Raw genomic sequence first — 12,229 nt, 5'->3', positions numbered from 1 at the left:
TTGGAAGCCTGCACTGGATTTAAGAGATGGAATCACTTGAAGCTAGAGTTATTCATTTTGAGTGGTATTTTAAGGGAGTTCCCAGCTGAGCTGTGAAGTGTGTGCTTTTAAAGGACAGATATATAAATGCACTATGTACACTCTGGGTATTACTAAAACCTATATTTTGGAAGGACTTTTTTTATCCTAAACCTTTTTCCGCATTTTGTAGCAGCCTATCTTATAATGTAGTTTGAAGACAATGACATATATTCACAGTGTTTTCTGTCATAAACTGGTTCCTCGTAGCACTAAGCATACTCAAGTCACTATTTTCCACTGCACCAACCAGGATTCAACTATGTGGCTCTCTGGCTACAAACACAGATATGTGCAGTGCATTAACGAACAAAGGTTTCATAATGCTCAGTAATGTATTTACCCACTGATCAACTTAATTAGCATGTATTTTTCATTTAAGCTGTGTCTTATATTATATGTAGTTACCTGAAAGTGAAGACTGAAAAGAAGTTACAGAATATTTAGTTTTTTGGCCATTTTGACCATCCCCTTTGTGCATAGCATCACCGTCCCCATACGTTTTTTAATTCACTTTGACCACTGCTAATTAAGGAGGCAACAATAAAATGCACCTAATTAACTAAAGCAGGCACTAGAATTGTTTCACTTATAGTATTACTCAAGAAGATAATTAAAGGGTGATTTCATGAATGAGGTCACAATAGATCTTAAAACCCTAACAGACTTAATCAAACAAAGGAAAATTCTGGAACATCTATTGTAAGTGATGTAGGACATAGTAAAGAGAACCATTTTTTCTCCACACTGGATAGCTCTTTTCAACAAGTGTTGGTTGAATGGTGTTGACATTTATATTATACGAGATACAATGTATTTCACTATCTGAGGTCTATCCATGATGACTCCTTTTTCGATAAATCCATTTCTTTTTTGCATCTTTTTACAAGCAAATAATATTTTAATGACCTGCTTCATTAACTTTACCCATAGACAGTGAGCTTCCTCTCTCACGTCTTACAGAAGGGCTCAGTTGCAAAAATGCACAACTGAATGTAAATAACTTCAGAATCCTTAGCTTAATTCTTGGAAGCGCAAGGGCAGCAAACGGAATCTAGAATGGATGATTGGTGCCCTCAACTGAAGATGTATAGTATGTGATACTCAAATAGTATGTGAGCACAAAAAGAGAGCATGTGTTGGATTACAGCATATTGCTTCATTGTTTTGAAAAAAACTTGAATGTTGAAATGCTCAAACCTTTGATTAAAACAAAAATGTATATTTTTATATACTTGTTTTTCTTGCATATATTAAATAAATAAACTATTTCATAATTTGTTTCTGCATACTTGTTTCTGTATTTCTGTGTATTGTTTTCAGGTCCAAATCATAGAAGCGGGCAAGGCAGCGATTCAGCCCACTTCCAGTAGTGATTCATTGGGGGTTCACAGAGGTCAAAAGGTTACAAACCACTATTGCACAAAGCAATACAAGCTGAGCTTGAATATGAAGTGTAAAGCTTCTTAAAAAAAATAACCAAAGAGGAGCACTGGAGTATAGCCGACCATGTACTGCACATTGCTATAGATGGTCTCATCTCATTACTTGCATATCATACTGCAAGCCACATAACAAAGAAAGTACATTTTAATAATAAATTTTCCTAACTTTAACAACTGCTTATCACCTTAAAAAATTGAAATAAGGAAACAGTAGCATCAACGTCACTATCTATATTCAGGAGCTACATCCTTGACGGTTAATACTGACTTTTTTAGACTGCAAGGAAGATCAATACCTGGCCAACATTCAAGATATACATAATGAGATACTGTCCATCATTTAACTGCACTCAAAACACAGACCAAGCCATGGAAGAAGGTGAACAATCAATCCCGTCATCAAGAGACCGGCACCATTGTTGCTTTGACCTAGAAGCACTTTAAGCTGGCTGTCTTTGGAACTAAAGCCAAATGACGTGTTTGCAACCCATTCTTGAAATCGTAGGCCTTTAATTATGGTTGCTTTAGATGTTTTCCGATTCTTTTATGTCATAAAATTGCATTAATCTTTCAGTGATTGTTAGCGGTGTGCACAGGAGTCCTCACATCAATAATTGCATGCAGGATTGTTTGTAATTGAATTAAGCAAAGAAGGAGTGAGCATTCTGTCTTACCAGGTCTAGACATTCTGAAAGCCGCTTGCTAAGGGACAGTATGGAATCCTCAGATTCTTCTTTGTTTTTTTGCACAGGATTTTGTTTGCATGGCAGCAAGTTATACCACGTGGTATATACATCATTACAAAATGATGTGTCTGCCATGCTGATTTGGGTTCCAGCCTAGAAGAAATGTCAAACAGAAGGCAAGTTAAAATTAAAATAATCACACATGGGTGCCATCTATACTGTTACTAAACGTTCTGATAAGGAACACAACACAGCTCTAGTTCACTGCTATATAATATGAAGGAAGATGCACGTTATTTTCTTAATAAAAATAAATCAGAACACTAAAGCAACACACTAGCTGGGTTCGATGCCGGCTTGAAAAGTTCTTTCAGAACCCTTTGTTTATCTTATTTATTACGATTCACATTTTCCACCCTTTCCCTCAACTCAATCAGCAAAATAGGAGTACCTATTTATTACTCATTGTAAATTCAACCTTGATCTGCAGTGTTTCGCCTGCAGGTCATGTTAGCTTGGTGATTATGTTTTCATTTCCCTGCTGGTGAGTGTACATGGTTGCAACCTTGTTTTACTTCAAGACTGTTAACCAAACTCTAAGCTTGCCTTCTACTTCCCAAGTGAGTGTCATGAACTGAGACTTGCAGCTATCTCTCAGACTCAACTGCCTCAGAGGCACAGAGTGGAGAAGAAGGAAAGACTGGCAGTATGCACAAGGTATTGGCACCACATAGAGGAAGGCTTGCTGCTTTTGCTGAACATGCTACTGAGATGCCTGGGTTCTGTGAAGGGAATTGCATATCCCATAAAGGGACAGAACCCTCACAAGGTTGGTAAATTGTGGTGGCCATTTTGAAGTCACAGATTACAAGTTCCTCATGGTCCAGAGCACCCTTACTGGGCAATCAAGATTCAAAGTTGATTTACATGCTTTGTAGTTAGAGTTAAGAGAAACCTTGAAGACTGTCTGCAATCACTTTTGGGCCTGACCAGAGACCGAAAGGGATACAGAGAAAAGTCCTAAGAAACCATTTGATTTCAAGGATTTAAAATGTTCAATATTCCACATAAGGGACAGAAAGGATCCTCAGCCTCTCAAAACTTCAGTAACATTTGTTTTTTGTCATAACTGTGATATCACTACAGGTAGAGAAAGCTATTAAATGCTGTCTGCCAAAAGTTTTAATCCTAATGTGTAGCATTGTAGTGCAGTTAATCTTCCTGGCACCTTGCAAACAAATTGCATCACAGAGCATGTTCTTATAATATAAATGATTGTTGTCTGATGTGAGAAAAGCATAATAGATTGAAACACTGTTAATATGTATATTACATATAATACCACTAATACTGCTAATAATAATAATAGAGTTTCATCTCTAAAAAGCTTAGGAATTTCATCAATCTGTAAATTGTTGGAAACACAGAGATGTTCTGAAGGTATATCCTCTGCAATACTAGAAACTTGACACTACAGCAGGATTACTAAGATACTAATGCCTTTTTCTTACCTTTAATTATTAATGGTCCTCTGGGAGAAGGACATGACCAGCAGAGTTTCAGGTCAGAAAGGCAATACCCAGTGTCCCTGTTTTCTCCTTTATCCCAATCCCCTATCCCTGGGCCTGCCTCTTAACATCACATTATTCTGTACATGGATGGCCATAGATTCAGAGAGTAGAAGCATACACCACTCCCGTTGGATCCAGACTATAATTCTTGTGCTGTCTGAAAGCGAGTGCATGATCTGAGTGGAATCTCATGTTCTCAAATGGTATGTTGATTGCATGCCTTACCACTATTAAAACACCTTCATTAATGCTAATGCACATTCACAATGCTTTATGGATCAAAATCAATATTAATACCTAATGGCTAAACAAGAACTTCAACTGGAATTTCCTATCATCATTCTGGGTACAGTTTACATAGAATACTGCTATTGGTAACCCAGGATGGGCACAGACATTGCCCTAGACCCTAACATTAGCTGCCTAGAGCCTAATTCTAAATATCTCACCACTCTCATGCTACTTAAATATCCTCCCTTAAATCTCCAACTTAATGCAGAAAAAACAAATGCACAAACAGTCACCATATCTGTGTTTTTTTAATGTTTCTATTATACTGAATCTTTGTACAGTGCCCCTGTCTTGTTACCTTAAAACACAGAATCCAAAATGTTTCCTACTTGGGTGTTCTCTGGTCATGGTACTTTGAGAATTTCCACCTCAGGCTCTGGGCATCTAAGGGAGGGGTCTCTCTACCCCAAAGACCCAACCATCAATATGTGTGTCATCTGCTATCCACATGGTGGAAAGCTTTGTATAATAAAATCTTCAACCCTACCTAGAGATTCTGAAAGCAAGATCTTAACTGCCCTGTAAGCATGTAGTGTTGCAGTTTCACATGGTGTGCGTACTCCTGACATCTAGTTTTGGGCTTGGACGTGTGCAAGTTGTTTTTCTTCAAAGAAGTCTTTTCGAGTCATGAGGTATAGTGACTCCACCCACTGCTGGTAATACACATGGGCTTCGGCTCCATTGTGAGATTGTTGCTTCCACCCAAAAGGTGAGGATGTATCTGGAGCATAGAGATAAAGAAAGATGACCATGCAAAGGAAAGATTAAGGATGAAAGTCAAAAGAAAGAAAATCTGCAACATCTAAATGCACCTGGAGAGAAGGGTGGGTGCATGTGAATCTATAGCACTACATGCCACAGTCCCTTGGTTTGCTCATATCCAAACTGAATTAGAAAAGCTGGGTAGGCTGTCCTTGTGTAACAACCCCTCCACCATACGGAAGGCTGATACTGCATGGGTTAAAACTGCTTTTAAGGCCAGGGTAAGAGCAGAGAGGGAGGATCTTGAATTCAATAAATGGTTTGTTAGAGGCAATGCTAGAATTTGTGAGGCGGCATCTTGGCTTACCTCTTGGCCAATTCGACCCCACAAAAGTCCTGTTATGTCCATGTGACAAATCATCCCCAAAAAGCCTCTTAGTATTTACCTTCTTTTGTAAATTTAATGATTTGACAAAACAGTTTTTAATTCCAATTTTACGAAGCGGATTAGAACTTCAGGAGCAGCACTTGTATACTTGAAATTGGATTCCTGGACTAACTACATTAATATCTGTTCTTTTTTAACATTTGCGGTTAGTAGACCAAAATAATAAATGTTTTAGCTGGGTGATTAGAATGCCGTATGAAGGTTTTAACTCTCTATATGAATCCCCTTTTATAGCCAAGGGACTTACAAATGCTTTTCATTTGTACTTTTGTACAATGTTAGGTTATTGCATTTGTGGGAATTAATGTTTATTTTGTGATTCACCTGTTTTTATGGAATTGTACTTTGTTTTAGGTTTTTATATGGTTTGTTTTATTTGTATTTTATTTTTATATTTACTATTTTAAGTGTCTCAATGTGATGTTAATTTTGTATACTTTTACGGTCATATTTGAGCCCAAAATAAATGTTGTGACTGACTGTACATGCCACAAACAGATGCTTACAGAGTAAGTAACATTTTCCATTCATGGCATGTGTAGCTGTAGATGCTGTGCATAGACTATAAAGCAGTCCTCCCCAAAGTGGTGGCTAGCCTGAAGATGTTACAGAAGATTGAAACAGGACAGACCGACCAAGATTAGCTTGTGGGCAAGCTAAAATATACACACACTAATGTTTGATAAATGTGTGGGGAGTAGATAATGTAGCGGCCTTGCAGATGTCGAAGAGCATAAGTGTTCCTTTTTTTGTGGGTACAGTGAGATCTGGGAGGGACAGGCAGTGGTGGCTTGGCTTCAGCATAGCAGGTCTTTAGGTGTCTGACCAGCCAGCATGCTATACCTTTTGTGTGGTTTAGAGAAAGAGACAAAAAGTTGCTGTCTTGTAGAAGGGCTTTGTTCTGGCAATGTAATACATTAGCCCTTTTTTGACATCTAATGTGTGAAGAGCACATTCTGCAACTGATTCTAGATTTAGGAAGAACACTGGGAGTTCTATGGTTTGATTGAGGTGAAAGGTGGAAACCACCTTCCGCAGGAATTTAGGGTTTGTCTTAAGGACTACATTAGCATGATGTACTTGGAAAAAAGGTTCTTCTAGGGTAAGAGCGTGTATCTCACTAACACAACTGAGGGAAGTGATGTCTACTAGAAAGGACCCTTTCCAGGAAAGAAACTAGAAGGAACAAAAGTGAAGCGGTTTAAAAGGAGGGGGCATTAGTCCAGTGTTGTTGGAGGTTGGCCTGGCTTATGGTGGGTACCAATGGTACTTGCACCTTGGGCCAGGTACAGTTATCCCTTATTAGTAGAGTAGTAGAGTAGTAGTATTCTATCAGCTTAGGCTGATAGAGCTAGTTATAGCAGAGCAGCCAAGGCTGAACTAGGAGACATGCAAAGCTCATGCAATACCACTAATATCATATAGGTACTATATCATAAGAAAGACAATACTCAGAGTTACTAATAATAAAGGTACTTTATTTTAGTGACAATGTGCCAAAGATATCTCAGAGGATATACTCCCTTAGGAGGTAAGTAAAACACACAAAATATACACAGAAAACCCAATCAGGTAAGTAAAACAGTCAGAAAGTAGTGCAAACACTGTAGAATACAATAGGACGCAATAGGCGTAGGGGCAACACAAACCATATACTAAGAAAGTGGAATGCGAAGCACGAATGGACCCCTAGGCTAGTGTAGTGTGTAGGGGGTCACTGGGAGTGTAAGAAAAAACTAAGGGTGTCCAAGATACCCCACCCCAAGACCCTGGAAATTAGGAGTAATGTACTACTATTTCCCCAGAAACACACTAAAGTCGTGATAAAGGATTTCACAAAGACCGCAACAGACTGCAAAGCACTGAAGACGGATTCCTGGACCTGAGGACCTGCAAAGGAAGGGGACCAAGTCCAAGAGTCGCGAAAGTGTTCGGGGGGGGGCAGGAGCCCACTAAACCCCGGATGAAGGTGCAAAATGGCTGCCTCCGGTTGGAAGAAACTGAAGATTATGCAACAACAAAAGGAGATAGGAACGTCTTCTTTGTGCAAAAGATGTCCCACAGCATGCTGGAGGATGCAGAGTTGTTTCCTTGGCAAAATACTGCAAACAAGCCTTGTTAGCTGCAAGAGTCATGGTTCGAGAAAAAGGGTGCTGCCCGGGCCCAGAAAGGACCAGGATGTCGCCACTTGGGAGAGGAGACAGAGGGGGCCCTCAGCAATGTAGAGAGCACAAGAAGGTAGCACCCGCAGAAGTCCTTGAACATGGGTTCAAGAAGTCTGAACACGGCGGTCATCTCAACACTGCAAAAAGGAAGTCCCACGACACCGGAGATCAATTCAGGGAGCTGAGCATCGCAGGACAGAGTGGACCTAGGCCCAGATGTGCATGCAGAATTTCTTGGAAATGTGCACAGAAGCCCTTGTAGCTGCAGATCACGCGGTGCACAGGATTACTGTCTGGAGAGGGGAGGCAAGGACTTACCTCCTCCTAATTTGGACAGGTGGACCACTGGACAGTCTGGGTCACTTGGGTCTACCACCTGTGTTCCAGGGGCCACGCTCGTCAGGATAAGAGGGGTCCTACAGTACCAGTGACGCTGAGGTTTGGTGCCTGCTGGAGCAGGAGGAAGATTCCGTCGACCCATGGGAGATTTCTTCGTGGCTTCCAGTGCAGGGTGAAGGCAGGCAGCCCCCAGAGCATGCACAACCAGGAAACAATTGAGAAAGCCGTCAGGATTAGGCGCTACAATGTCGCTGGTGTCTTCTTGCTACTTTGTTGCAGTTTTGCAGGCGTCCTGGAGCAGTCAACGGTCGATCCTTTGCAGAAGTCGAAGAGAGAGATGCAGAGGAACTCTGGTGAATTCTTGCAAGTCGTTATCTGAGGAAAAGCCCACTGGAGAGACCCTAAATAGCCCTCAGAGGAGGATTGGCTAACTAGTCAGGTAAGCACCTATCAGGAGGGGTCTCTGACGTCACCTGCTAGCACTGGCCACTCAGAGGCCGCCAGAGTGCCCTCACACCTCTGGAAACAAGATGGCAGAGGTCTGAGACACACTGGAGAAGCTCTGGACACCACCTCTAGGGTGGTGATCAACAGGGGAGTGGTCACTCCCCTTTCCTTCGTCCAGTTTTGCGCCAGAGCAGGGACTGGGGGTTCCCTAAACCGGTGTAGACTGACTTATGCAAGGAGGACACCATCTGTGCCCTTCAAAGCATTTTCAGAGGCTGGGAGAGGCTACCCCTCCCCAGCCTTTAACACCTATTTCCAAAGGGAGAGGGTGTAACACCCTCTCTCAGAGGAAATTCTTTGTTCTTCCTTCCTGGGACTGGGCTGCCCAGACCTCAGGAGGGCAGAACCCTGTCTGTGGGGCTGCAGCAGCAGTAGCTGCAGAGAAAACCCCAGAGAGCTGGTTTGGCAGTAGTTGAGCCCCAGGGATGCATGGAATTGGCTCCCCAATACCAGATTTGGCATGGGAGGACAATTCCATGATCTTAGACATGTTACATGGCCATGTTCAGAGTTACCATGGTGAAGCTACATATAGGTTTTGACCTATATGTAGTGCATGTGTGTAATGGTGTCCCTGCACTCACAAAGTCTGAGGAAATGGCCCTGAACTATGTGGGGGCACCATCAGCAAGTGAAGGTTAGACACATAGGTGACGTATAAGTTACTTAAGTGCAGTGAAAATGGCTGTGAAATAACATGTGCGTTATTTCACTCAGGCTGCAGTGGCAGTCCTGTGTAAAGGTTTGTCTGAGCTCCCTATGGGTGGCAAAAGAAATGCTGCAGCTCATAGGGATCTCCTGGTACCTAGGTACCATATACTAGGGAATTATAAGGGCGTCCAGTATGCCAAATGAAATTGGTAAAAGTAGTCACTAGCCTATAGTGACAAATTTAAAGGCAGAGAGAGCATAAGCACCTGGGTTCTGATTAGCAGAGCCTCAGTGACACAGTTAGTCACTACACAGGTATACACAGTCAGGCCACAAACTATGAGCACTGGGATCCTGGCTAGCAGGATCCCAGTGAGACAGGCAAAAACAAACTGACATACATGTAAAAATTGGGGTAACATGCCAGGCAAGATGGTACTTTCCTACAATTGTGAACAATGTTAAGGACAATAAAGGAGCATGTAGCATCTGGGGTGGAATAATCTTTTTGGGCCCTTCCATGTAGGCTTTGATAACAGGCACATTGAAGACTGAAGTTTGTTCTTTGTTTTTCAGGTAAGCAGCAAAAGCAGCCAAATGAAGTCTGACAGAAGTATAAGCGATGCCTGACTTTGCAATTGAAGAAGGTAACATGTAATGGACTGCTGCTTTGAGAGCATCAATGTGCTTAGGGAAACAGTTGCCTATAAACCGTTTCCACTTACTTGCATAACAAGCTCTCATTATAGGCTTGCATGCTTTCTTCTACAATGGCCATGCATTCTGCAGGCAGATTGAAGAAGCCAAATTCTAAGTCTTCAGGAGCCAAACTGCAAGATTCAGCTGCATAGGTCGAGAAGAGTGGTAAACCAGTGCTGTCTGGCCCAAGTCGAAGCTACTAAAATGAGAGTTTAAGAAGTTTGCCAAAGCTTCCGAACTATAAATGGAAGAAGTGTGAGAGGCGGAAAAGCACAGGAAAATATTCCTGACCACATCATCTATACTGCATTGCCCATGGACTGTGGGAGGCGAAGCTTGGGCATTTTGTGTTTTCTGCAGTGGCAAACGGGTCTATGTGGGGGAACCACCATTGGTGGAAGTACAAAAGAAGGACTTGTGCGTAGAGTTGTTAATGGATCCTGCAGAGCAGGTCTGCAAAGTCGTTGGTTCTGTGATGTACTGTCCACCATCAAACGCTATGAGCTAGCGCAGACAACTGTGGGGAGTGTGTGCCGCTGTGCTTCTGTAAGTAAAACATAGCAGTTTTGTTGTCTGTCCTGACTAGAATTAGTCTTTGTTGCATGAGAGGAAGGAACGCTTTGAGGGTAGTTGGTTTGCTAACAGCTCCAGGTAGTATCATGTGAAGATCCTATTGACTGGAAGTCCACACATCTTGTACGGTCAGTTTCCGCAGGTGTGCACCCCAACCAGTGAGGGAAATGTCCATGGTGATGGTCACATGTGGAATGGAGTCCTGGAAGGGGCGTCCCTCCAACAGGTTGATGACATTCCACCACTGCAGAGAACAATGAGTGCAGCCCCACATAAACACTAGATCCTCCTTTTGACCCTCCACCTGTGACCATTTGGCTGCTACGCACTCCTACAACGGACATATATGTAACCTGGCAAGTGGACTAGGGCAATATAAGAGGTCATCATAAGAATGAGACATGACATTTCTTACCAGCCAATCTGTCTGAAAAAGAGATAGCAGCATTTGCTGGGCTAGGGTACACTTTCCCTCCTCAAGAGCTGCATATGGCCCTGAGAAAGGGCTGGAGATGGAATTTCGTGACATTGCGTTAGAAAGTATCAAACCTATTAAAAAGGAGGAATTTAAATTATTAGTGGGGGGTATCTCCTCGGGCTCCGAGGTCGACCCTCAGCCTACGTATGCCTGGAAAGACAGAGAAGAGGAATTACTCCCTAGTCTGATTAAAATATGTAATCGATCCTTGAGGACCAGTAAGGTACCTGAGGCTTGGAAAAAAGCTCTGGTGACCCCATTATTGAAAATAAACCTTCAGTGGATTGAAATCACATGAGCAACTACCGCTCAATATCTCTTCTTCCTTATCCAACTAAAATAGTGGGAAATGCATGAGTAGAACGTGCATATTTTTGGAGAAGCATAATATCCTGGAGGCTGAACAAAATGGTTTCCGTCCAGCACATGGAAGGAGTCTGCCCTAATTCTGACCCTGGATGAGTTGAGGATGGTGGTTGATGGAGGTTAAATGGCAGTACTGATATTATTAGATCTATAAGCGGCCTTTGACACCGTCAACCACCATATATTGCTACAGAGACTCAAAGAAATAGGAGTGGAGGTAACCTGTTTACTATGATTTGAATCATTCCTGATGAATAGACATCAACCGATCTCCATTCCCCCTTTCCAATCAAAGTTCAGGAAAACAGAATATGGGGTACCTCAGAGCTCAGCCCTGAGCCCCATTCTACTCAACATTCACATACACCCTTTATTAAGTATGTATAGATCCTTTAGGATCTCTTTTGTGAATTATGCTGATGACACACAGCTTATTGTATCCCTAATTCGATAAAGAATTTTCAGCTCTGTATTCAAGAAATGGCTAGCTGGCTAAAAAATAACTACTTTAAATTCAGTGAAGGAAAAACTGAGTTTTATGTTGCTCCCCTTCTAACCAGCCCAGATTACTCCCCAGGAATTTCTGGCCATGGGAGAATACATAGAACCTGCAGTCATTGCAGATAGTACAGAATCTGAGTTTCTACATAGATTAAAAACTCTCCCTAGAAATGCACATCAACAAAACAGCAGCCACCTGTTTTGGTTTGCTAAGAAATCTGAGGAAACTGTTCCATTACTGGCTCTGCCAGCACGTAGACTGGTGGTACAAAAATTTGCAGCAAAACTGGCCTTGAATAAAACAAAAAACAATCTTCATTAGCAGCCTTGAGAGCGTTACACTGGCTGCCAGTGAATGAGCAAATCACTTTCAAGGCTCTATATATATTTCATAAAGCGGTAAATGGCACCGGACCAGTATTGCTGCAAAAGATGTTTTGTTACTACAAGCCTACTAGGAACTTACGTTCTACTACAGCAAACTTGTTCTAGATGCATATATTCAGGAAAATTAGGTTGCAAGGGAGGTTGTTCAAGTTCAAAGCAGCCCAGATATGGAATGATTTATGTGCTGAGCTTAGAGCCAACAGAAATCTGATTAGTTTTAGGAAAAACCTAAAAACCTGTTTGTTCCCAAAAAAGGACTAGATATTGAAGGTTTGTGGTAGGTGTGTAAGTGTTGAGAGGCAGTTCATTGGGGGCAGAGGGAACTTGGTTGAGTTGCTGCAG

General features: G+C 41.9%; 1 protein-coding gene across 1 annotated transcript in view; it reads right to left on the bottom strand.

Annotated features, from left to right (window-relative positions):
* The window catches only part of WWC2 (WW and C2 domain containing 2), an 800,549-nt gene that overhangs the window by 291,071 nt on the left and 497,249 nt on the right, over positions 1–12,229 (bottom strand). The window contains exon 16 of the mRNA XM_069199258.1: positions 2,198–2,362. Within this exon, the coding sequence (XP_069055359.1) occupies positions 2,198–2,362 (165 nt within the window). The remainder of the gene's footprint in view (positions 1–2,197; positions 2,363–12,229) is intronic.

The sequence above is a fragment of the Pleurodeles waltl genome, chromosome 1_2, assembly GCF_031143425.1.
Source record: "Pleurodeles waltl isolate 20211129_DDA chromosome 1_2, aPleWal1.hap1.20221129, whole genome shotgun sequence".
NCBI lineage: Eukaryota > Metazoa > Chordata > Amphibia > Caudata > Salamandridae > Pleurodeles > Pleurodeles waltl.
The sequence above is the reverse complement of the archived record's forward strand: the minus strand, read 5'-3'. Positions and strand labels throughout refer to the sequence as shown.